Source organism: Drosophila montana, unplaced genomic scaffold (genome assembly GCF_035044405.1).
Source record: "Drosophila montana isolate Dmon_TW-CO22-7 unplaced genomic scaffold, ASM3504440v1 contig_3733_1, whole genome shotgun sequence".
NCBI classification, from domain to species: domain Eukaryota; kingdom Metazoa; phylum Arthropoda; class Insecta; order Diptera; family Drosophilidae; genus Drosophila; species Drosophila montana.
This window is the reverse complement of record NW_026998620.1, coordinates 5,920,707-5,944,402: the sequence shown is the minus strand read 5'-3', so window position 1 is coordinate 5,944,402 and position 23,696 is coordinate 5,920,707. Positions and strand designations below refer to the sequence as shown.

At 39.8% G+C, this 23,696-nt stretch overlaps 9 protein-coding genes and 6 non-coding genes across 16 annotated transcripts; 6 read left to right on the top strand and 9 right to left on the bottom strand.

Moving 5' to 3' along the window:
• Positions 1 to 1,002: 1,002 nt before the first annotated feature.
• Positions 1,003 to 1,713, bottom strand: AttD (Attacin-D). The gene is made up of 2 exons (XM_064694210.1): positions 1,493 to 1,713; positions 1,003 to 1,428 (listed from the first exon to the last, which is right to left on the bottom strand). The coding sequence occupies exons 1-2, from the start codon at positions 1,651 to 1,653 to the stop codon at positions 1,044 to 1,046; spliced, it is 546 nt and encodes a 181-aa protein (XP_064550280.1). The 5' UTR covers positions 1,654 to 1,713; the 3' UTR covers positions 1,003 to 1,043.
• Positions 1,714 to 2,473: 760 nt separating this feature from the next.
• On the top strand, positions 2,474 to 2,547 carry TRNAT-AGU (transfer RNA threonine (anticodon AGU)). Its single transcript has one exon. It is a non-coding gene; the product is annotated as a tRNA-Thr (tRNA).
• A 271-nt stretch (positions 2,548 to 2,818) lies between these two features.
• On the top strand, positions 2,819 to 2,892 carry TRNAT-AGU (transfer RNA threonine (anticodon AGU)). The gene has a single exon. It is a non-coding gene; the product is annotated as a tRNA-Thr (tRNA).
• Positions 2,893 to 5,920: 3,028 nt separating this feature from the next.
• On the top strand, positions 5,921 to 7,643 carry LOC135436572 (splicing factor, proline- and glutamine-rich). 2 transcript variants are annotated; one of them, XM_064694209.1, is made up of 3 exons: positions 5,921 to 6,062; positions 6,421 to 6,735; positions 6,827 to 7,643. In XM_064694209.1, the coding sequence occupies exon 3, from the start codon at positions 6,869 to 6,871 to the stop codon at positions 7,427 to 7,429; it is 561 nt and encodes a 186-aa protein (XP_064550279.1). In that variant the 5' UTR covers positions 5,921 to 6,062; positions 6,421 to 6,735; positions 6,827 to 6,868; the 3' UTR covers positions 7,430 to 7,643. The 2 variants fall into 2 exon arrangements, with proteins under 2 accessions (XP_064550279.1, XP_064550278.1); XM_064694208.1 differs by having other exon boundaries at positions 6,421 to 6,766.
• A 1,643-nt stretch (positions 7,644 to 9,286) lies between these two features.
• On the top strand, positions 9,287 to 9,359 carry TRNAA-AGC (transfer RNA alanine (anticodon AGC)). The gene has a single exon. It is a non-coding gene; the product is annotated as a tRNA-Ala (tRNA).
• Positions 9,360 to 9,615: 256 nt separating this feature from the next.
• Positions 9,616 to 9,687, bottom strand: TRNAP-UGG (transfer RNA proline (anticodon UGG)). The gene has a single exon. It is a non-coding gene; the product is annotated as a tRNA-Pro (tRNA).
• A 599-nt stretch (positions 9,688 to 10,286) lies between these two features.
• On the bottom strand, positions 10,287 to 10,359 carry TRNAA-AGC (transfer RNA alanine (anticodon AGC)). The gene has a single exon. It is a non-coding gene; the product is annotated as a tRNA-Ala (tRNA).
• A 174-nt stretch (positions 10,360 to 10,533) lies between these two features.
• LOC135436571 (uncharacterized) lies at positions 10,534 to 11,013 on the bottom strand. The gene is made up of 2 exons (XM_064694206.1): positions 10,993 to 11,013; positions 10,534 to 10,935 (listed from the first exon to the last, which is right to left on the bottom strand). The coding sequence occupies exons 1-2, from the start codon at positions 11,011 to 11,013 to the stop codon at positions 10,534 to 10,536; spliced, it is 423 nt and encodes a 140-aa protein (XP_064550276.1).
• Positions 11,014 to 11,387: 374 nt separating this feature from the next.
• Positions 11,388 to 11,850, top strand: LOC135437048 (claw keratin). Its single transcript, XM_064694871.1, has 2 exons — positions 11,388 to 11,402; positions 11,458 to 11,850. Exons 1-2 carry the CDS (start codon positions 11,388 to 11,390, stop codon positions 11,848 to 11,850), a joined length of 408 nt encoding a protein of 135 aa, XP_064550941.1.
• A 230-nt stretch (positions 11,851 to 12,080) lies between these two features.
• Positions 12,081 to 12,153, bottom strand: TRNAV-CAC (transfer RNA valine (anticodon CAC)). The gene has a single exon. It is a non-coding gene; the product is annotated as a tRNA-Val (tRNA).
• A 335-nt stretch (positions 12,154 to 12,488) lies between these two features.
• LOC135437047 (keratin, type I cytoskeletal 9) lies at positions 12,489 to 13,246 on the bottom strand. Its single transcript, XM_064694870.1, has 2 exons — positions 13,235 to 13,246; positions 12,489 to 12,959 (listed from the first exon to the last, which is right to left on the bottom strand). Exons 1-2 carry the CDS (start codon positions 13,244 to 13,246, stop codon positions 12,603 to 12,605), a joined length of 369 nt encoding a protein of 122 aa, XP_064550940.1. The 3' UTR covers positions 12,489 to 12,602.
• A 1,289-nt stretch (positions 13,247 to 14,535) lies between these two features.
• On the bottom strand, positions 14,536 to 14,952 carry LOC135437046 (keratin-associated protein 6-2). Its single transcript, XM_064694869.1, has 2 exons — positions 14,938 to 14,952; positions 14,536 to 14,880 (listed from the first exon to the last, which is right to left on the bottom strand). Exons 1-2 carry the CDS (start codon positions 14,950 to 14,952, stop codon positions 14,536 to 14,538), a joined length of 360 nt encoding a protein of 119 aa, XP_064550939.1.
• Positions 14,953 to 16,852: 1,900 nt separating this feature from the next.
• Edg91 (Ecdysone-dependent gene 91) lies at positions 16,853 to 17,422 on the top strand. Its single transcript, XM_064694867.1, has 2 exons — positions 16,853 to 16,870; positions 16,928 to 17,422. The coding sequence occupies exons 1-2, from the start codon at positions 16,853 to 16,855 to the stop codon at positions 17,420 to 17,422; spliced, it is 513 nt and encodes a 170-aa protein (XP_064550937.1).
• A 1,461-nt stretch (positions 17,423 to 18,883) lies between these two features.
• On the bottom strand, positions 18,884 to 20,206 carry LOC135436899 (uncharacterized). The gene is made up of 3 exons (XM_064694668.1): positions 19,503 to 20,206; positions 19,123 to 19,424; positions 18,884 to 19,068 (listed from the first exon to the last, which is right to left on the bottom strand). The coding sequence occupies exons 1-3, from the start codon at positions 19,957 to 19,959 to the stop codon at positions 18,928 to 18,930; spliced, it is 900 nt and encodes a 299-aa protein (XP_064550738.1). The 5' UTR covers positions 19,960 to 20,206; the 3' UTR covers positions 18,884 to 18,927.
• Positions 20,207 to 20,747: 541 nt separating this feature from the next.
• Positions 20,748 to 23,613, bottom strand: sll (slalom). The gene is made up of 4 exons (XM_064694181.1): positions 23,123 to 23,613; positions 22,006 to 23,062; positions 21,344 to 21,469; positions 20,748 to 21,272 (listed from the first exon to the last, which is right to left on the bottom strand). The coding sequence occupies exons 1-4, from the start codon at positions 23,167 to 23,169 to the stop codon at positions 21,102 to 21,104; spliced, it is 1,401 nt and encodes a 466-aa protein (XP_064550251.1). The 5' UTR covers positions 23,170 to 23,613; the 3' UTR covers positions 20,748 to 21,101.
• Positions 23,614 to 23,696: the final 83 nt, after the last annotated feature.

The following is a 23,696-nucleotide window of genomic DNA, read 5'->3' as shown; positions in this document are numbered from 1 at the left end:
TTTGGCGTCGGATTTTTGCAGGGCCAACGTCGCAAGACATAAATAACGCGTTTTATACGAAATACTTTGCATATTTACTGGCGCCGCACAACTAAGCCATAAAAATTACAAGATTCTGAGGCGGCGAAGTCAAGAAGCTCCGTCATGTCAGCTGCGGATTCGGGGCTAAGTCGCAGGTAGATTTTGCGGTGTGAATGGCCACAATAAAAGCGCCCAAGTCAATATTATTGGCTAACTAAGGCCAGCTGGAGCGAAAGTGGCCCCAATGATTCCGCAGAATAAGCGCCCTGTAATGACATGTAATTATGGTCATAATCGGCTTGTCACTTGGGACATTATCGGCTCGCCCTAAAACGGTTTTGATATGCAAATGTGAAGCTTCAAGATAAACAGGTTTTACTTTACAAGCTGTGGAGTAGGATAAAGAAATAAAATACGTTAATCGGGCTGTATACAGTTTTTCTCTAGCCGAACTGAGATATCCGCGCCACAAACAGATTTTTAATGGAGTATAGCCAAATCCAAAATATATCGTCTTTGGGAAAATATCAGACTTTGGCTTCGCTTTCTTATCTTCCTGCACAAAGACTAAAACTCTCCAAGCAAGGTCTCAAAAAGATATACTTTTTGTAGATACACCTTGTTTGGAATGTTGTATATATCGATTAAAAAAAATTTGAATTATCTCATATTTATAAACGGATTGTCAGTTATATCATTGGGAACACGTCTATGAGAAGGATGCCACTAAATTAGCCACTTTGGAAAAGACGCAGTTAAAGCTGAAACCGAAAAAATTCATTTTAAACAATACTTATAGATACATACACCATACTAAGTTATAATAAAAGCAAAATATAAACATTTAAAGAATATTCTTTTTTAATTTGTTAAGCCAATGCAAATATATATTTATTTATTTATATATTTATTTCTCGAAAATTTTTATAATTTTTATATTTCATATTTCAACACAATACATTTCTCATTTAATTGTTAATATTATTATTTGTATATTCCCATTTAAATTGATGGCAGAACTGCTAAAACTTATATTGCATATTCAGGCCGCCTCCAAAATCGGACTTGCCTCTGAATGGTCCGCTGAGGTGGCGTGTAGCATTTGCTGTGGCATCCAAATTGAAATTGCCGCTAGGCGAGGTAATAAGATTGTCTCTGCCGGTGGCATTCATGCTTGTCATATTGAACTGCGGCACATGGTTGACACCCAGAGCCGCCGAATGGCCGCCAGCGGTTTGCATATTCAGACCGCCGCCAAATTGATCGTGAGTGCGATTGTGTGTGTGGTACGCGGTTGCATTTAGCGCTGCCTGGCTACTCTGGAGAAGATTCGCTTGTGCGGCGACCGTTGTGCTACTGCCGAAGCCTTGTGTGTGTCCATGCTGCAGCGATAGGCCGTGTCCATTGCTGGCAATCGAGTGAGCAACATGTACTAAGTGTTGTCAGTGAGTGAGTCTCTTGTGGCACTTACGCATTAACTGCTCCATACACGCCTTTTGTGACTGGTCCTGCGCTGCTGTTGGTCGTGGCAAAGACTCCGGCACGTGCGTTGACTTGTTCGTCTCCGGTCATTACTCCACATCTCACAGAGGCTGCTCCCGTCTTCGGATCTCCGCTTGTCTGACACTCCATTTTATAAATAATAATTAACTTGGCAGTTGTTGAAGCTGACGCGGTGATAATTACTCTGACGGCTTCTAGGGCAGCACGCAGCTTTTTATACATGTGCAGACAAAGGCAAAATATATGCAGATAAACATATAAAGCACAGACCACAAGCTCGGTGCATTCCCGCACACAATCTTTACACGCTTTGACTAATACAAATACATATATATATGGATAAATATCCATAAACATATATGTGCTTCCCCCCACATACGAATCAGTCTCCGTTCATATATTTCAATAAACTGTGCGCATGGATTCCCCTAAGAATATGTGAAATATACTATGTAAAAGTTATGACACTTTCTTATTACATTCTCTGAGATGGAATCACAATCCTTATACTCAAAATGTATTTTAAAAGTAGTAAAACTTATCGTAACTCAAAATTAACACTTATTATTAGACTCAATACTTATAAAACTTTCCATTGTAATATTGGTTTGCAAATATTGCTATTCGATTATATATAAAAATAATTCTTAAATTTAAAAATTCTTGCTATTATATATTTATAAATATATCAAATAATAACAAAATTATAAAATTCATAAAAACCAGACAGAAGCCAAATGCATATATGAGAGCATCATTTAAATATATATAAATTCCATACATCTATGTTTATTTTAGTATATTTGCGTTAACATCTAAAATAAATACTACTTGTGCAATTATTATCATTCTATTTTAATTATTTTATTTTTCACACTTGTGAATCACATATCTACTTAATTTTAAACTTTTATACAATTGTAACTGTTTGGTCAAGGTTCGTCAAGATGGCGCCGTGGCTTAGTTGGTTAAAGCGCCTGTCTAGTAAACAGGAGATCGTGAGTTCGAATCTCGCCGGGGCCTTCGCAAGTGAAACGCGTTGATTAGCCATTTTATTGCTGCGAGAATAACGAAACCAATTATTTTATTTTACTCTGCTATATTTTTAATCGAACTTTACTACAGTGTGAGTCTTTTATATTTGAATTTTCCGAGGAATCACATAGAACATTTTTTGTTATAAATGAAAAATGTGCAAGAAAACAATTTATGTGGCTTTTAATAAAATATATGTATATATATAATAATAACTTGCAAAAATGAATATTTAGTAGTTTTCGCGAGGCAGGCAATTGGCGCCGTGGCTTAGTTGGTTAAAGCGCCTGTCTAGTAAACAGGAGATCGTGAGTTCGAATCTCGCCGGGGCCTTGACAGCACTAAGCATTGATTGCTGTACATATTAATTTTTTTAATTATTTATAAAACTTTAAAAGCTGATAAGGTGTTTATTTTGTTCCCATATAACATATTCAGGGACTTGTTAAATTGCATGTACATGGTTGACGGAATGCATCTTTTGTCAAATATCTGACACACATGAGCCTTATAGATTTTACATTTCCCGTACCGTTCCCATCTGAGCCAGAACAAGATACAACAATTTGAAACGTTCTTGTGTTGCTTTTGTGCGTCTGCATTGATGACAGCTGACAAAGTTTGCGTGCTGCAAACAGCGGCCTCGAGCTCCCCTTTATGAGGAACAACATGCACGTCAGCCCACCCACGACACCATATACATTATCCTGCCAGCAGCTGCCACCTGTTGTTCTCGCAGGCGACACTGCATAACGGAAGCCAGAGACACTGCACGACGGATATGTTCGACAGCATGTTGCGTGACTGTCGACTGTCGGCTGGCCAGTTGGCGGTTTCTGTTGGCTTGGGGTTGGGCGGCTGGGGACCATTTGCTTTTGCGAATGTATCTCATGTCGTCGCCGACGGGCTTTCAATTATTACTCTGGCTGCAATTAGCCAGAAGCAACATTATTTGTGTCGATTTATTTGCAGTCGTTGGCTTATCTTTACTTTTTATACCCAAACGCACAAGACTGATACTTTCAGTCGAGGGGCTTACACACAATATCAGAACAATGGTTAAAATAATAAATATGTGCATCACAACTTGTGACAATTGCCAACCCAGAGTTGTATGTAACATATAATATGTGCATACACATTGTGTTATCATTTTTATGGATATAATTTCCAATGTCCTTCCTTTTGTGTGGTTGCCGGCGAGTCCCTTGTTTGTCGGATACAGCAATGTCCTCTTCTAATTTCCTTACAAGCATTATTATGTGAGTGTTGCTGACGATTGGGTTAATCTACGGGACGGCTGGCTGATTATTGGCGGATTACATCGCTCCCATTAAGATGAATAATAACGAAGAAAAATAAAGTTTGCTTCTATTATTATTTATTATTACCTGGCAACAGTAGGAAACCCGCAGACTAAATAGGCTTCACCTCCTAGACTTGACCACGGATTTAAACTAGGTTTCCTTTAAACAATCAACATTTTATTTTTCTATCTATCCATACATTATTCACTTCATATCACCTTCTGCATAATTTTGCTTTCCTTTTCTACCTTAAATACTATGAAATTCATTTTATTCACTTGTCCGTAACATTTTAAAGGTTATTTTCCAGTTATAAGCCCGATTGTTGTGCCTTCAATATGTCTCATATATCATTTGAATTGCTCCGACAAATCCTGTATGTATGTAATTGCCATGCCTGCGGCGCATGTTATTCGAAATACTCTTCCCTCCCCCAGCAGAGAAGATCTGAGCAGTTGTCTCCCAAAAACCGAAACCCATACCCAACAGTTTTTAGCAATTGTCAGCGATTTTCTCAATAGACGGCAAAAACTATCGGACAGCAACTGGACACTGCGGCCAGGACTAAACAAACGTCATTTCGGCACACAATGTCGCTGGGGTGTTGCTGTGTATTTTTGTGATTATCCTGGACAGTTATCCTGGACAGCAGTTGAGTGGACTGCCAGCCCACACATGGTGGGCGTGTACATAGCATGGGCATTAACATAATTTATGTGGTTCCGCCGGATTTAGCTTTGTCGTAAAAAAGGACACTCGGCCATTGTCCGTTTGCTGCTTATTTCGATAACAAAGGCAACGCCGGGCCGGATTGCGGTTTTTATTGTTTTTATGGCAACAAAGTTTATGAAAAGTTACCCTGCCAACGCTCTGTACGTAATTTGGTTTTAGTTTTCTGTCGAGTTTGCATATTTTTTTGTTTTTTAATTAAATGCAAGTAGCCGCAGAAATCAAAGTTGTTTCATGCTGGGGCGTAGCTTAATCTATGAAACCATTTCTCAATTTCGCCGTAGAGCCCACACTCCTTGACCCCGGGCAGGGCCATAAAAACGTGCGAAATTTTCACGGGCGCGTGAATTTTCACAGCATTTGGTTGTTGTTTTTGTTTTGCCAGACACAGGATAAAAGCCCCCATACATACAACGCCCAGCTGATTGTTGTCACCTGTTTCAATACCCTGTATTTATAGTACGCTGTACATGGCATGCTAAGCTTGTGACGCAATGTGTAACCTGGCTGACCGACAAAGGAAAAACTTTATTTTGCCTGTAAAATGAATGAAGAGAGTCCCATTACTCTAGAGACACATTAAATCTGGCATTTAGTTAGTTTTAGATATATGTCAGATTAATAAGTGTTCAAGTGATATTTTTGACTGATTCGTGAAATTCATAATTTTAGTAATTAAATAAATAAAGCTTGAGAGCTAGCTACAGAATCAGAAGCATTCATGACTAAAGTTTTTCATATCTCATATAAAATATAGAATACAAAATAATTAGAGGCTTTTAAAAGAGCGTAAATTTCGGTTCGTATTTGAGTTCAAAACCGTTTTATATATATATATATTTTTATAACAGTTTTAAATTTTTAAATTCCCTATCACAAGTGTGAATAAATAATTGTAAGTTTTGTCCAGGGTATTTGCAAGTCGTTCAATACAAATGCCCAGTTTATTAGCTGTTTTTAGTACACCTGGCACGCAGTGCTCATAACTCAAAATGTTGTTGTTGCTCGTTTTTAGGCTGGCATGCAGTGTAAAAAGCAAAAAAGTCAAAAACCCCGGCAAGTTTTTTATTGTTTAACAATAAATAATGGTAAGCACGTGCCGGCGCCGAATGCCTGGGAAAACGTTGCTTAAAGAGTCTGCTCTAAAGGAAAAATACTCACTAATTTTAAAAGCAAGTGAAAAGAATATATATGCGATTGGAGAAAATGACTTAATTGCCGACGTAATCTAATTTGGAATTTAAACAAGACAGAAGATGAGACATGTATAAAATATATATATCTATCTAGTATACTGGCATCTATATTCATTTGATTTATTATTATAATTTTAATTTATCAGGGTATATTTATATACAAATTGAATGTGAACTAAACTCAGTGAAAAGTCTTGCCGGCGGACAGCGAAGGTCGGGCAATTTGGGTCTACTGAAGAGGATTCTCCACTTAATTGGGGAGGTCGAATTTGTAAATATATATGTATAAATAAATATAGTCTGATTCAAAATGTACGATCAAGAGAGGTGTTCGCCTAACAAAAGTGTCGATTGGAAGACTTTTAATTATTGATTATTGAAATCGACAAGAAAAAGCTTGCAGAAATCTAAATTATCAGAAGAGGATAAAGTGTATTGGAAAGTTCATAAATCTCTTATCTTGATTGGGTTTCAGTTTATATTTGATATATCAATAATATTAGGCATTCATATAAGTATTACATTAGTGTTTGCTTGTCGTACATAATTTCTTTGAAAATGTTCCATAAAATTGCAGAAATAATTATTTTCATTCCTTATAACAATCTATATGCTTCCCATTATCGCAGTCAAGGCACTATTTATTGGTTTTCGAACTCGTAAGTTAAGGCTGGAGAAGTTTGGGCATGTAAATTGCATAAACGTTGCCGGCCCGGCTTGAGTATGTTACAGCACAAAATGTATTGTGATGATCTTGAAACGTTGAAGCCTCAACATTTCACGCTTGGCTGGCGCAATTGTAACCGATTACAAGAGCAACGGCTGCCCAAAGATTTAATTACAGGCCTCATTAGGCGGCATCTCATGGGCGGTGGACTGGCTTACATTACGTTTCATTGGGGCCTATCTGGCAGTTGTTGGGCGCAGTTTACCCAGAGACTTCGGTGCGCACAGTTGCCCAAAATGTCTACGCTGGTAGGTGGCAGCACAGGCTCCTCAGCCGCAAGATCCTCTTACTTAAAAATCCTCCAACAGATTTTGCTGTTGCTATTGTTGCTGGCCGCCAGCTCTGCGGACATGCAGCAGGATGCGGAGGACGATTATGAGGCGCAGCCGGAGAACTTTGATGGGCGGTCTTTCTTTTTTCTGGGCACCCTGTTTCGACGTTGGCGCGATCGTTGGTTGGCCTTCCAAAATCCTGCACCGCTCTATGCTGGCGCTGCTTTCCCCCTCAATGGCTACTTCAACTGTCCGTCTTATGGCTGCAATCCTGCGGCCATTGGACCACAACCGGGCGGCTTCTATCCTGCCTACTACGTTTCGCCTCTACAGCAGCAGCAGCAGCAGCAGCAGCAGCAACAGGCGCAAGGCAACAGCAATGTGTATATATATCAGACCGATCAGAATACCGGCAGCTCTGTGGCCAGTCCGCCCTACGGTCCCGGCTTCTTTGGGCCAGCTCGGCAGCCAACACCGCTGGCCCCGCCTGCGCCGCGACCGCTGCCTTTGCCGCCACCAGCAATGCTGCCACCGGCCACGCCGCCGCCTCAAGCGAGCGCCAGCAGCTTTGGATTTGGAGCTGGACCTGTTCCGGTTCCTGGCTGCGGACCCAACCCGATGGCATGTGCTCTCGGCTAAGCAGCCTCGCCTAAGTAAACAACGCAGACAAAGTAAAAGAAAACAATACAATTTTAATTGAAAAGCGTGCAACAAAAAAGGAAAACAAAAATTCACAAGAAACGAATCCTTAGCTCGAAGTTAGCGAACTTTAGTTACTCTATCTTAGCTCTGGACTTAAGCAAAAGCAGTTAAATGACTTCAAATTCTGTTTCTGACTTGAGTTAAATGTTGTTTAGTTAAAATTTTTGACTTGATAGACAAGACCTTCGATTCAAGACATAAAATCTTTATTATTATTTTTGAAATCTTTGTATTCTAATTTTTAAAAGAGAGTTAAATTAAATAGCATTTTCAGATATATAAAAAAAATGTATAGAAATGTTACCTATATTTTCTTAAGTTAAAATTCCTTTTTTTTGTCGTTATTTTGCGCAGCAATTAAAATGTTAGATTTAAAGTTCCCTATATAAGGTTTTTGTCAAGAGCTTAATATCAAGATATACAGCAATATAATTCAATTTTACTAAATTTCCTAAAACCCCAAAAAACCTACAGCTGATGATGAGTACGCCTTGTTCCTGCCTGATAAAGATTTGCAAGGAGAATGGAAAAATCTTGAGCCCACCTATCCCAAATAAGCAAGAAGTCCCTTTTTCCCAACAACAATGAAAATTGCTAAACGTAACAAGCTTAATGATCAAACTACTATAGCCTGTCTTGGCAGGTCATTAAAAAGGGTTACATGTAAAAATGTGAGCAAAAATAAGGAGCAGGAACATTTCATACACCTACTTATGTACGTGTACAGAGTACACACATACAGACATGAGCACACATGGACATTTATCCATTAACGCCGAAAAACTCCAAACCAATCTGCATAAACAAACTCATCAGGAGCAAACGAAACGCTGGCATTTGTTTTGATTCCATCATAAACCATAAGATAGCTCCAGACATTGCTGGCTCCGATGCTGATGCTGATGTCGATGCCGATGCAGACGCTGGTTGCTGGTTGCTGAATGCTGATGAAGTGGTTGAAGTTGCCCAAGGAGCAGACGTTAGCCCAACGCGCTGCTGAATTGTTTGGCAAATAAATGCCCGGGAGCATAATGGATGGCCATGGACGGCTCGCCCGGTTTCGGTCAGCTCGTAGCCCAGTCCGTTTCTGTTATTATTTTTATATAACTTGTGAAAATAATAATAGAGCTTGCCAGGCAGGGCGTGGCTCTTTTGGGGCGGGCAAACAAATACGCCAGCGAGCGACAGTTGTATAAACACAAGTGTGAAAGTGCAGATAGTAACGGCTGATGGTCAACGGGATCGGGACGCGGGACCACAGCTACATCGCATCCATATCCAGCAGCAGCAGTGGCTCCAGTTCTCTCTTCCTCTCGTTTCTGTTCCTCGTATGAAATTGTCCGCGTGTTTATTTGTGTTTGTGCTATGACAACAATGGAGCACGAAACTGGAACGAGTTGTGGGAGTGTGGTGTCCACGTCCGAGGTCCATCTGTTGGCAGGTGTTGTTGCTTTCTTTTGGACAACTTTCACTGACCGGAAACGGAAATTAAATGCATAAGTTTAGTCAAGTTGTCGAGCCAACGACGTCAACTTCTTATCAAGTTTGAAGCAGCCGACAAAAGAAATACAGCCAATGTGATGAATTTATTTTCTGTTGGGACTGATGGATTAAAACTTAAAAAAAACTAAATAATATATCAAGGCATCTAAATATGCCTATGTAATTTTTGAAGTGTGTGTATATAAAAACTATTTCAATATCAACCCTGATAATGTATTAATTAAAAAGACACAATATTAACAAATGGTAACCCGACTGACAAAACGCTCAATGGCTGTACACTCTTCCAACGGGGATGTAGCTCAGATGGTAGAGCGCTCGCTTAGCATGTGAGAGGTACGGGGATCGATGCCCCGCATCTCCAATAAACTTTTTCTCATTATATTTTTTTCCATTTGTTTTTTTTTTCTAATAAGTCTCTCAATAATATTATTTAATAGCACTACTCTTATGAGCTCACAGATATGCTCAAATTGTTAAATTATTTATTAAACACTATATTACAATTTGTAATTTGTATGTACATTTGCCCTGGTCCTTAAATTTCCCCCTATAACCAACATTAGGATTATATTGATAATAAATAAAATCGAAGCAACTCAAACAAAAAATATCAGTTTGGGCTCAACCGGGATTTGAACCCGGGACCTCTCGCACCCAAAGCGAGAATCATACCCCTAGACCATTGAGCCTCATGGCGGATGAGGCGCCGTGAACAGTTTTGTTCTCATGAAACTATATTTACAGTTAAATAAAAATAATTTGTAAATAATCAAAATGGTTTGAGATATATAAAAATAAAGAAATACAATTACATATATTCAAGCTAGAAATGTATTTCCCTTTACATGTATACTTACATAAAAACTTGAGCAATACGGTTAAGCAAAGTATATTTTTTCAAATTATTGCGTTTTTTATATCCAATAATTCTAAAATGTATAGAAGAAATTCATATGTTGTTGAAATTTGATTGAACTGTTTTTGGTCGTAAATGAAATGAATCAAAAATTAAAGGCAACATTTACTTGCTTATGACGTTTAAGAACTTACCAACTTTTTGTCTACAGCTCGGGTATTATAGTATCTCTGAAAGTAATGATATTATATGTACATACATACAGTACGGAATTATGTAAATACATATTTCTCATAAGCGTTAAAATGCATATTACAACATTATACCATATTTCTTCATTATTTGTATATATTGGGCACACGGTTAAAATATAAATAGTGCACAATAATATTGATATATTTTTTAACAGGCAAAAAAATGTTATAGAAACTTTGGAGATGCGGGGCATCGATCCCCGTACCTCTCACATGCTAAGCGAGCGCTCTACCATCTGAGCTACATCCCCATATGAAATTAACGCTGCCTAACTGTAAACAACCGACAAGCATTTAGCTTTGCATTTTTATGTGTTTTGTATTTAAATGGTCAACAAACTTATAAATATAAATTGAAAACATGGTTAAAATAATCATTTGAATAATACTTCAGTGGACTATGGCACACCCAACATGGAATCGGCTCAACCATAATAGTTGCCGTAACCAGGACCAAAGCCGCCACCAAAATTGCCGCCGGGGAAGCCGCCCGCGTAGCCAGGACCAAGAGCACCACCATATCCATATCCTGGGTAACCGCCTCCATATGACGGCAAGGGTGGTGGATATGCTTGTCCCAAAGGTTGACGTCCACCACCTAGCAGGCCACCCAAGAGATTGCCAAACAAGCCGCCACCTCCACCGCCGCCGCCAAGCAGTCCGCCACCTCCACCGCCACCTCCAAGCAGACTGCCTAAGCCTATGATGCGATTGTCAACTGCGCCAGGTGAACCGCCAGAAGCAGGGATAGCACCACCTGCATCTGGACGTTGCTGTGGGTATTGGTATTGTGCATAGCAACTGCCGAGGAGCACCAGCACCAGCAACTGTTAGGAATAAATGATGAGAAGATGCTGGAGTTTGATCAGAATCGATTTACTTACGGTACAGCTAATCTTAATCATGTTTGGATATTGTCTCTTAGTTGACTGTTTGTCTGAATGGATGAAGCTTCAGTTTTTATAACAAGATCGCAGAACAAACGCCCACGTGTGCCCGGAACTGTGGAACTGTGTGGCGACCTTAAACCCACGATTTGAACGCTATCAATGTCTTTCACACCATTTGTTATTTCTTTTTGCATTAGTTGCTGCTACTAAAAAACTCGCATTAATGTTTACGATTTAGGCTTGCCAAAAAAAAAGAAAACTGGTTCTACTCGTCTAACGTCAGTTTCAGAGTTCTTTGAACTCGTCGAGAAAAGGAAGTTCAGGAAGTCTCAGAAAACGCTATAAAAGTGACAACTCGTATCTCTTGACGATTAGAAGTTGTCCACATCATGAGACCAAACACAGTGAGTTTTTTTAAGTCAATGTTGAAAAATCCCCAAATACAACGCGCATTTTTAGAGAATTATCTCGGCTCTGGTGCTGCTGTGCCTGACGCTGAAGTCTAGCCAGGCACATGGTTTTGGAGGACAGAAGTTTGGCGGAGGCTTTGGCGGGGGCTATCCAGTGCCCTATCCTGTTGCGCAACCGGTTCCTGTGCCTCAGCCAGTACCCGTTCCAGTTGCAGTACCCCAACCGGTGCCAGTTCCATACCCAGTTGGACGGCCATTCAAACACGGCTGGAAAGGAGGTTTAGGTGGCGGTGGACTTGGCGGTTATGGTGGATATGGAGGACTTGGTGGTTACGGTGGATATGGCGGATATGGCGGATATGAAAGTTTCTCATCCTATAGTGGTGGCGCATACGGCGGTGGCTTTGGTGGCTTCGGAGGAGGCTTCAGAAGACGACGTTAGCACACAATTCAGAAATTTATTGTTATTTAGATGATAGTGTTCTTATCATAACCTTTAGAATATTTATTTGGATTTATATGCAATATACTGCAATGAACTTGTTCGAATTTTACTTTTAGTTGCACGATATTTATGTATTTTTATTAAAAAAGGAATAATAATGTGTATGCATATTTAATAAAATAAAAAACAAATGTAAAAATAGATTTGGGATCAAAAAATATTCAGATTGTTCCCGCCCGGGTTCGAACCGGGGACCTTGTGCGTGTGAAGCACACGTGATAACCACTACACTACGGAAACTCATAGAGAGATGTTATCTCATTTCTTACAAGAGTAGCTATTATAAATCGCCATCTATTGTTCATTTGCTTTAAACGAACGAAAAAACATATCACGCCATCTATATTACGAATAAAAAGGCTTGTTGAGGCTTATTACCATTATTTTTCATCATTGTGGGTGGGTATAAAGAGAGCGAGAGAGAAAGACAGAGAAATACAGAAAGAGAGAGAGATTTCTTACTTACAAATTTTCAAAAACATCAAAATGTTGGATATCCCCCATATTATTTCCTTAGTATGCAACGTTTAATTTATACATTTTATTTTTGTACGCAAGTGAGTGTGAGCTTAAAACTGAATAACAAACATAATTCTAATGGAGACGATGTAATAAACATAACAATCATTGTGATGCTAATGAAGATAATTTGTTTAAAGTCTAACTTAGGCTATTTAGGAACATTTTGTTTATTTTCCCCACAAGTCGCCTCCGAAACTGCCACCACCATAGCTTCCCCCGCTGCTGTAGTGGCTCTCGTGATGATATTCCTCGTGATGCTCATAGCCACTACTGTGGCCACCGCCGAAGCCCCCGCCGACGCCAACTGAACCACCGAAGCCACCGCCAAAGCCACCACCGAATCCACCGCCATGACCCACCAGTCCATGCTTAAGTCCCAACAACTTTGGAGTTCGTACTTTCAATCCAACAAAACCGGCATGCGGACCCTTAAATGCAAAGAGCTTCACTTTGCCGGCTGTGGCACTTTGGAGCAGGAACACCAAGCAGATGCCCAGCAGTAGGAGCAACCAATGTGAAGAACGCTGTAAGAAAATTAAGATAAAATATTGCTTATAATATTTAATAAATAAATCAGTTGTTAAATGTTTTAATTGGTTGAAAAAGCATGTATCTGCACTATACACACGTTAAAATTTTTAACAAATTCTTTTAAACAAAATTTATTTTTAGTTTCAATTTAACATTTCAAATAGTAAAAAAACACTATTTACAGATTTTTTGTTATTTAACATTAGATAAGACCATCTTTTGTTTGTGTTTTTTACAATTTAACTTTTGAACACAAGTTTTTACTCACAATGATTTGCATTTTACACCAAGTAATACTTTTCTAATTGATTTAAATTGTTTGCAGCGCTTGAATATTTAACTTTATGGCCTCGTTTATTTAATTGTTGTTGTTTCACTTGTTATCTTGTAAGCCTTCAAGTTCAAATCTCTCTACGCTGATTGATGTCGCTTGCATGGACCACGATTTCTGTGCAATTGAAGCTGCTGCGCGGTGAGCGATCAGTTTTTATGTCGCTGTCGCGTTTTCTGCGCGGTTATTGTCGCCCTTATGCAATCTCGCCTCGCGACGCGATCTTGTTTGTCTTCATTTTGTTGTTGTTGTTGCTGTGAACTTCAGCTTTTATTTAATATGTTGGCATCTTTGCTGTATGCACACAAATTGACCCTGAAAATTTCTGGTTTTCAAAATGAATAGGAGCAAAAGCGAAAAAAAAATGGAACACATATGAAAACAGTGTAAAGTCAACTGATGGAAACAAGCGTATCTGTTGGCTAGTGCTAATAACGGCTGAAAATTATGAATGGTCAGCAGAAACAGGCCCATTTGGAGTATTTCCAGTTCCAAAGAGGCGTTCTTAATTTAAGGTTTTATACCCTTGCAATGGGTCCTAGTACTGTGTCATGAAATATGTTATGTTAGGGAATTTACGGCTAATATGCCATGTTATTATTATGATTTTAAAAATTGAATTAATAAATAGCAAATCTTAAGCTAAAGCTTAGCTTAGTTTCATAAGAGCTAGGGACATTTTTAAGAACAATATAAGAGCAAATATAAAAGCCCTTAGCCTAATTAACTATGGCAACTTAAGTTTTGACATGATTTTGTTTTTCACTCGATTTGGAATATGTTAAATGAATTTAATGCGAAATTGTGTAAGAGTATAATGTTTTTGGCATAATTTTTCTTGACTATATAATTAGTTATATTTGGCAAGTGTTCGAAAATTAGCACTACGTGATGTGTGTACTGCTAGGAAATGATTTTCAAGAGAAAACTACTTCCTTTATCTAAAACACGTTTTTCATAACTATACAAGGTTTGAACATCATAAACACAAAGTCTCTCTTCGGAATGGTAATTGTGCCATGCTCATATAGATTGAGCTCTATTTCACTAAGCGAATCAAATGAATCATCGAATGCTCGTACATGCTTGGGTATTTTCGTTTTATTGACCTCCAAAAGAGAAAAAACAAAGTCCAACAAAAAAGAAATCAAACAAAATCCAAACTGAAATTTCCAGCAGTAAAAAGCTTAATATATGCAAACATTCGCATTCATATGCATATCTATTTATTTACCGACTTATCTGCCATAGCCAAGCGGATAGCCAAGTCCATTTCCAGACCCGTAGTTATTGTACCCACTGTACTGATACTGATTGTACTGCTGCTGGTAGCCTCCGCCGTAGTTGCCATACCCGTAGCCATAGCCTGGCCAGCCATAGCCATATCCTTGCGTACCGTAGCCCTGAAAGCCGCCGCTGCTGCTGCTGCTGCTGCTGGCTGCGACGCTGGCACTTGATGAACCGTAGTTTCCATATCCTCCCCAGGGTGCAAAGCCGTAACCCGAGGACCCAATTCCTGGCCACTGCGGTGCACCCAAGGCGCAGACACCTAGGCAGAACAGCACATTGTAAAATAAGGCAATCTAAATTTAAATAAAGAAAAAAGGATTAGTCGGGCAGCTAAGGCTTTAAGAACTTACCGCACGAACCTTCATAGCTGGCGCTTAGTTTGCTACTTGGTGACAAATGCTATGGAGATTTTCTTTTTATCATGTGTAAATTAAACGGAAGTAAGCATCAGTAATTACCAATAAATAGTATATGCTCTAGGCATATAATTAAATGTAATTTAATAATAATATGGTAATATGAAGTACAAGGTGGGCAAAAAACAACCTGGGAAATTCCACTTTTCAAACCTAAACAAATATAAAATGTATCCGAAATATATCGGATATATATTTTTGTTTGACCAAACACCTCGAGTCAGCCAAACAAATATTTATAAATATAAAAACATTTATAAAATATCTTAAACTTCTTAAATAAAAAAAATAAGAAAAGTTGTCATCTGTTTACCCAATTGAGGCAGCTAATAAATTTATTGCTTAAGAGTTTAAGAAGTTATTATAAATTTAATATAATCAAACAACTTTGAGCAAAGACAAGAGGGAAAGTTTTTAACTCAGATTCACTCTGATTTTCTCAAGGATTTAGACACAATTGGATGAGCATTTTCTTGGAGCATTTTGTGTGAAGAGCAGCGCCTTATTTTAGGGTACGATTAAGGACGTCACAAAGGGTAGGCTTCACTTTTTACCCCATAAAAAACGAATCAAGCCTTCGCTTAAATTAATTGGGAATTATAAGCACGAATGTGAAATTTTGTCACACTTGGTTGCAACATTAATATAATTATTATAAAAATTAATTTAATGATATTTGCACTTGATGTCTATATTATTTGTATATCTAATGCCATTCGCAATATTTCAAGTTTAATGAGATTATCCATATTCTATTCTCCATTAAAATAACTTCCTCATGATTATGTGGGTGGTATTCTCTGACGTCAGCCGAGTAATCTGCCAAAGGTGAATAAACCGCCAACGAAAGTGAAGGCGTACCTTATACTTATTATACTAACTAACATATAGATGAGTACACAAATCGCATCGCTAGAGCAACAGCCGCCAAATACAAGAAACAAACATCGAGTGCTAATGAGCCAAATGAATGCTGGTCGCAGACGCTGACGATGTTTCCGACATCTTCGCCCATGCTTCGCTGCACGTTCTGTGTAAAGTTTGTTGCCTAAGTCTTTTGTTATTTTATTGTAGCTTGTTATACTCTTGCCCAAAGCATATAATCTTTGTTAGACAAATGTGTCTATATTATTATTTAGTCGTGACAATTCATTTTAATATTTTCAACTAATTTTATACTATTACTTTATTTGTCAATAAGTATTCGCTTGTTATACTCTTACCCAAAGCATATAATCTTTGATTAATCAGATGTGTTTATATATTATTATTTTGATAATAATTTAAATATTTTCGATTCATTTAATATTAATACTTTATTTGTCAATAAGTATTCGTGATGAGCACAAGACGGAAACTAATATAAAATGACATGATATACATTTTACTCTGTTGTAAAAAGGGTATTCAATCTTTGGTACACTCGAATGCTTAATCAGTGAAGCGATTATTTTTATTGGGTTTTTTTTTGTGATCTTGATCTTCTACAGCGACGGCCGACAATTGCCTTAACCCTCAAGAAATGATGTGTGCACGTATATTTTGACAATCGAAAAATTAACGCATTCTGAGGCCTGCTGCCTCGTCAGCATTGTTTACCGAGGGGTATTCCGTGATTTCGTCACTAACTGGTTCTGGTTCGGTTTCCATTTCGTTGTGGTCCGCTGTTTGTTCTGCAATTTGCGTAGAATTACTTGGCAATGCGTAGCGCGTACTGAGCTTCTTATGGCCGGTCATTGGGCATACAAATACAGCGGGTATATAAACGCAGGGCACTTCACAATTGCAATTTAGTTTCGTTACCGATTCGGTGGGCGATACATCCACATACATTTATTTCACACTCGGAATGGCGCGCTTGTGTTGTGTACGTATTGGTGGGTTCACCTCTTGATGCACTTGCTCATCGGTTGTTCCCTTACAGCTGTTGGTAGTATTGGCGCTTGCCGGATATGGAGTTGCGGCGCCAGCGCCTATCAAGGGCGAGGGACGCTCGTTTGGACTGCTCGGCGGTGGCTTTGGCGGCAGCGTTGGACTCAGCGCAGGCGTTGGCATAAATGCGGGGCTCTACAGTGGCTTCGGCAGTGGTGGCGGCGGTGATTACTACTCTGGCGGTGGCTCCTACTATCCCGGCAGTGGCTATTATCCAAGTGGTGGCTATCACCATGGCGGCGGACATGGCGGCGGTCATGGCTTCGGAGGTGGTTACTATCCAGGCGGCGGTTACAGTGGATATGGACACAAGCCTTACTACGGCGGCGGCGGCGGCGGTGGTTACTATCCAGGAGGTGGTGGCTACAACAATTACGGTGGATCCTATGGGGGCCACTATAGTCAGTCACAGTCGCAGTATTCCAATAATTATTATAATGGCGGCTACGGCGGCGGCGTCGGCGGCGGCGGCTTCTATGGCCGATAATCAGAGCAGAATGTGATTTTTACGTCTAGTTAGCTTTTACTTTTTGTACTGAAAATCCAGATTGTTAAATATACGAACAATACAAAACATGTGAAGCCTGAAAATCCCCATACAAAATCCGGTTTCTCTTGTCGCTATGGATGCGTCGTCCTTGTCATCGTAATAGTTGTTGTTATTGTTGTATTGTTGTCTTCTTGATTTTAATGAGCTAAACGCGACGTGCATAAATTTAATGGCCAAAGATGCGAGATTTATATAGTACGTGCCTGACTAATATCTCCAGCCAGGGGAGGGACAGATTGTAAAATTATTCATCGCCTTTAATGCTATGCTATGCAGCATAAAGGCAATTTATGGCACCACTTAATCCGAGCAAAGGTTCGTTTTAGATATATATACAATTTTTTTAGTTTCTCACAAAGTAATTGCAAATAACGTACGACGTATTTTTAGAATAATTGTCGGCAAAAATATAAATTTTTCTGGCCAGTTGATTTCGAAACTTAGCCGAGTCAAGATCAATTTATTGAATTTTCTATCTTGAGCTTAGATATTGTTTGGCTTTAGTTTGGGAATCGCTTCTCTCTTCCCTTTATTATATATCTTATATCTATGAAACATTCTTTAACGACTTGATGGCACTTCTATTAGAGAGACGCAAAGTTGGAATCTACTCTGTTTCATTTTAGCTAATATTTTATTTTCTAACTATATAAGATTATATAATATAGAGAAACGTTCTTTTTACACCCTTTCCATAATTTTGTTCTCTGTTTTCTGCACCATTTTGCAGTCACCAATAATACAAAATCTGTGGACATGACTTGAATTCTTGAAAACCGCATAGAAATGGTTTATTTCAGAGAAGGAAAGAAAGTTTAGTGAGAAAAGTGTACTCTTTTATAAAGAACAACTCATTCTCATTATATGTGTTGTGCTTATGTGTTAGTTATTTTTTTTACCGATCGTCCCTACATAAGCTGTATGATATAGAAGTCCGTTGTTGACAGGATTTTAGACATAGGCGTAATAAAACTTGAAATTGAAAAGTTTGCGTATTATTATTTTTACCCCCACGGGAGTTATCGTATTTACTTATTTTGTCAATCGGATATGTGGATATATATTCATATAGTTTTAAATATATATTGTAATTGTTTTAGCTTTATTGGCCAGTAATGTGCTTCGACACATTGACACAAATGTGGACTGATAAGGTCAACCCAAATATTTAAATATGATTATTTTGGTATTATAATACAATAAATAGTACGAAAATATGTGTCCTAAAATAGTTTACTCAGTTTTACGAGAGTTTCAGAGTTTCAGTTTTGAAAATATCAAATCTTATTAAACGAGCAATGTTAAAAGACTTGTTAGGCTTTCACCTTAAATGGTTTTAATATTTTAATTATGTTTCATATTCAATTTCCTCTTATAATATTACTTAATATATAATCACATTTAAATACTAATCGATTTTGTTATGAATCTCGCATTTCGGCTTAGCCATAGCTGCTGCGATTATCCCGGGCGCGATATGTGCCTGTTTGGTAGACCGGCTGCACTTGACCCGTCAGCTGCTGAATTATTCCATTGACCGTCGTAGAGACACCACCCAAAAGCTGTCCCGGCGTGACAGGGGGCTGCAAATAGAAATTTGAGTATATGGATTAATTTAGGGACATAGTCGGACTTACCGCGCCTGCAGAGTCATAGTACACGCGATTGGGCACTGGGCGACGCACTGGAACTGGATTAAAGTTGGGGTCCACGGCCGGGTCGCTTTGCAAATCGCCACCAGCAGACGCGGGACGCACCGGGAGTGGATCAGCGTACGGCGCAGCGGGCACTGTAGCCGCCAGGCTATTTTGCAATATGCCGGGCGCAAAAAGTGACAACCAGGTGGCAAAAGGTGCATAGGGACGCACCGGCACCGGCAGTGGAGCAACTGGAGATATGGGGTCCGATAGCAAGCCGCCACCGAGCCCTCCCAATCCGCCTAGTCCACCCAAGCCACCGCCACCCAATCCACCTAATCCACCCAATCCTCCCAATCCACCATATCCGCCCAATCCACCATATCCGCGACAGCCGCCAGCGCCTGAATACACATTGTACACGTTCACGTCGAACAGAAACCGTCCCTGTTCAGGCGGATCTTGTTGGCCACCGGCGTCGCGTCCGAAAGGTGTGCAAGGTCTTCCATAGCCATAGGAAGCAGCAGCAGCAGCCGCCGCATAAGGCCGATACAGTTTCTTTAGCTTCTTCTTGAGCAGCAGCGATCGGTTGTCGCCCGCATCGGAGCTCAGTTCGTCCAGCTCCTGATTCGCAGCACCAGCAAACTTGGGATTCTCCTTGTCTGATTCGCTGCTGCTGCTGCTGCTCTGTCGACTATAGCGACTGCTCTGTGAGTTGTAGTTGTAGGCGGAAGGCGGTGCTCGACGCTGCGGGTAACTGGAGCCGTAGTAATAGCTGCGAGGAGCGGCCACAGAATAGCCGAGTGCACCAAGTAGGAGCAGGCTGATGAGCTGCATATTTGAAGGATTCTTTTTGCTTTGTTTGCCTCGCGATACTTCTATTTCAGTGGCCTGTTCGCAACGGACTATGCCGCCAGCGCTGAGCACGCCCCAATTTATCACCTATGCATGTACGCAAAAAAACGAAAAACCAACTAAAATTGCTAACAACTGGCAAATTTGCTGTTTTCCCTTAGAAGGCAGGCGATTGCATAATGCCCTTTTTTATTGGCTTGAATTTTTCCAGCGCATTCGCATTGTTTTTGATACAAATGCTAATTTGGGACGCCCCCGCAAACTCAACCAGCGGGCAACATCATCATCATCATCATCGTCATTACGATCTGCAGTAACATCGTTTCGCCCACATGGCTCAGAAAACAAGTTACAAGCGACGAGTCTTGTGCGTTGACCCGTGTCAAATAACAACCAACTAACCAGCCAGCCATAGGGAGCTCTAACTTGACGATGATGCCAAAAAGCACGAAACTGGATGTTGCCAAAAAATAATGCTAGAAAAGTGGGTCAATGTCGCGATGACTGCGCTGGGAACCACCTTCATTCATTATGTTTCTTGCCGATGCGAGAGGCGCAGACAACTGCAGAGAAAGGGCATCTGTAATAACTATAATTTTATAATGTATATGAGCTGTGACATATAACACATAATAACCCATGTACAACATTTTTGATAAGAAATTAAGATATTCTCGTATATATATTAATTTCTAAAATTCCCTCGTTAAGCCCAAGGGAAGATGTCCTTTAGTTACATATGCTCTGTTTTGCTATTAAAACGATTAAAATAATATTTAAAACACATTCATATATTTATACAAAAAATATGCAAGTTACAGCTTAGTCTTAAGCGTTATAGTAAAACTAACCCTGGTTTTTACGTTGACAATTGCAATTATATTAAATTTACATTAATTTAAGCACACATATACAATTTTATTTGAAGCCTCGAGACTTTGTTGATATCTACTTTTTGACTTAGAACTACAAAACATAACTATACAATTAGGAATATTCGGCTAGCTGCGCATGTTAAACAAAAGTCTGAAAATTCATAGGTTGCCTATAACTAAGATGGGATGAGCTTGTCAAACTTAACCCGAACTAAACGGAGCGTGGATATTTATCAAACTGCGCGCTTATTACACAGCTGTTTTGGGCTTGTTCGCCTCGGCGCGCTTGCGCTTCGCCCGCAATTTCTGATTACAGTACACACGCAAAAAGATGGCCAGAAAAACGATGAGCACTCCAAAGATGCCCAGCACCGAAATGCTGTGTTGATAGATGAAGCAGGAAAGCATGATGGCAACAGCCTAGAATAGGTGAGAATACAGTCAGTATGTATGTGTGAGTGTGTGTATTGTATTGTGTGTGAGGTACTCACCTGGCGAACTGTCATGATGATGGTAAACACAACTGGGCCAAACACATCAATTGTGTGATAAATAAACAATTGGCCGACCGCAGAGCATATGGAGAGAACAACCATGTCGAAGACAAACTTGGGATGCTATAAATTAAACAAAATAGTTCGGTTAGCTGTTAGTAATTTCAATTTATAATATACAATGTTAATGTAAATACGCAATCATTAAACAAACAACTATATGAAGAATTAATGCCATGTTTGAGAATATTTTCGACTATGCGATTCTCATGAATACAAAATTCCATGCTTTGTTTATTATTATTATATTGATCTAATATATTTAATCTCTGCTCATACTCTTAATCTAACTTATTCTCTTGCGTTCTGTGTCTTTCCCCTTTGCTCATATTATTCTTTTTTTCTGCTGTCTCTTTCCTACTAAATTATGGTAATAAAATACAATAAACTAAACACTTCTGCCGGCTTTTTTTTTCAATAGCATAACCACTGTGCATATTATATTATAACAACATGCTAATTAAAATGTACAATATATTAGTATACCTAATTAGCAAGTAGTATTTAGCTTATCATAATTTTAGCTCCTTAATATTCATGCTTTCCCCATACTATTAATAATTATTGAATTCGTGTTAACTTATTCTGGGATAGCTTACCTCTGTGGCGAACGCCAGGGAGTCCATGAAGCCGCCCTGCATGGAAAGCGAGGCGCCAGTGAAGATGGACGAGAACAAATTAACGCCGCACATCATTTGGATTGAGCTCATGCCATAGCTCTTGAAAAGCGAGCCCTGCCAGTTGGCCGTGAAGCTGTCGAACACCATGTACATGGAGAGCAGAAAGATGCCCGTCAAGGTGGTCACACCGCTGGCTTTGTTGTTTTCGGAGGAGCCGCTCATAAAGAATATCATGCCCAAGGAGATGAGCACGGCCGTAACATATTCATAGGATTCATACTTGGCCTTGGACATGATTTTGCCCATCAGCATTACGGGTATGATTTTGCAGGATTTGGCCAGCACCTGCGTTGGAAAGTTGACAAACTTGAGAGCCTCATACTGGAACCAGGCGCTCATGATATTCGAGAACGAGGCATACGAGTACTTGTACAGAGGCGCCCGATGTCGCGTCGGTGCAGGCTGCCATTGCAGATAGGAGAGTGCCACAAAGAAGGCCAGCAGGCGATTGGCAAAGACTAAAAACTGCGAGTCCTTAAACTTGGCACTCTCGCCAGCGAAATTCAGATAATTTTGCGTCATAATCTTCTCCTGCAACACACCCCAAGTTAAATAGGAGACCATAAGACCGCCAAAGCACCAAAGCAGCTGCACGGCCTCCTGGGAACTGGTGCGTTTGCTTGGACGATCCGTTATTCCACCGATGCCGCTGCTACCGCCAACGTGAATAACATCCACCGTCTCGTAGCTGGTATTGCCTGTGATGCACATATTGATGGCTGTGTGCAGGAACGTCTTATTGCCGCGTTCGAGGTAATTGGTGCGCTGCACATATTTGTAGATGAGATAACCGGGCACAAAGACGCAGCTGTAGCCGAAACAGTTGACCAGCAGCTTAAGCAGCCACGCATAGTCCTTGGACTGTGCTTCTATAAGCTGCGACAGTGTCACATCCAGCGCATAGGTACCCGCCAGCGAGACACGCAACAGGTCCGTAAAGAAGTGTATCACCAGCAGGCTGACGATTATAAAGGAGCTGAAACCAAGCAGAAGTAGATTAGGAGGCAGCAGAAACACATTTATTTTCGCATATTACCATATAATCAGCTCCGGTGCACGATTGCTCATCTTGTAAACGTACATGTGGCGATTTCTGTGTTCCGGCTGTGTGTTCTGCGCCGTTTGGCTTGAGGTTCGAACTGAATTGGCTGACACGCCGATGTGAATTTAGCTGCCAAATAATCACGCCGCGAGCGTTCTAGCCGGCAAAGTCAAGTGTCATAGGTTCATTAACCGCGCAAAACTAGTTTTTGCATAATATTAGCTGATCAGCAGCAAGCCCAACAACAAATACTGAAGACAGCGTTTTGCTTATGTTATGTATCGGGAAGTTTGTTTACATTATTTAAGAAGTCGCGTGCCGCTGCGTCTGTATTTTAGTGAACGTGAAGTTATGCTGATGATTGGTGGCACAGCCTTAACTCGTGCCAGCTGTGCAAATACTATACATGCACCATTTCGATGATTAACAACATCTGCTCAAAAAATAAACCTAAAATAACAAATATTACACCACCAGTGTAACCATATTTTGTTTGCGACAAAATACCAATACTAAAATGCTTAAAGCAGCGTTGCCACCCAACTTGATTTCACACAATGAAAACAAT

Excerpts from the sequence above, each read along its gene's own strand:
- LOC135436572 (XM_064694208.1), top strand. The coding sequence starts at position 6,515 with ATGTTACAGCACAAAATGTATTGTGATGATCTTGAAACGTTGAAGCCT. Across the intron at positions 6,767-6,826 it reads TGCCCAAAATGTCTACGCTG|ATTTTGCTGTTGCTATTGTT; the intron begins GTAGGTGGCAGC and ends ATCCTCCAACAG.
- AttD (XM_064694210.1), bottom strand. The coding sequence starts at position 1,653 with ATGGAGTGTCAGACAAGCGGAGATCCGAAGACGGGAGCAGCCTCTGTG. Across the intron at positions 1,429-1,492 it reads GTGTATGGAGCAGTTAATGC|CAATGGACACGGCCTATCGC; the intron begins GTAAGTGCCACA and ends CTCGATTGCCAG.
- LOC135436899 (XM_064694668.1), bottom strand. The coding sequence starts at position 19,959 with ATGCAGCTCATCAGCCTGCTCCTACTTGGTGCACTCGGCTATTCTGTG. Across the intron at positions 19,425-19,502 it reads TGGCGGCTGTCGCGGATATG|GCGGATTGGGAGGGCTCGGT; the intron begins GTGGATTGGGCG and ends TGGGTGGACTAG. Across the intron at positions 19,069-19,122 it reads ACTATGACTCTGCAGGCGCG|CCCCCTGTCACGCCGGGACA; the intron begins GTAAGTCCGACT and ends TTCTATTTGCAG.
- LOC135436571 (XM_064694206.1), bottom strand. The coding sequence starts at position 11,013 with ATGATTAAGATTAGCTGTACC. Across the intron at positions 10,936-10,992 it reads TGATTAAGATTAGCTGTACC|TTGCTGGTGCTGGTGCTCCT; the intron begins GTAAGTAAATCG and ends TATTCCTAACAG.
- sll (XM_064694181.1), bottom strand. The coding sequence starts at position 23,169 with ATGTACGTTTACAAGATGAGCAATCGTGCACCGGAGCTGATTATATG. Across the intron at positions 23,063-23,122 it reads GCACCGGAGCTGATTATATG|CTCCTTTATAATCGTCAGCC; the intron begins GTAATATGCGAA and ends GCTTGGTTTCAG. Across the intron at positions 21,273-21,343 it reads TCATCATGACAGTTCGCCAG|GCTGTTGCCATCATGCTTTC; the intron begins GTGAGTACCTCA and ends CACCTATTCTAG.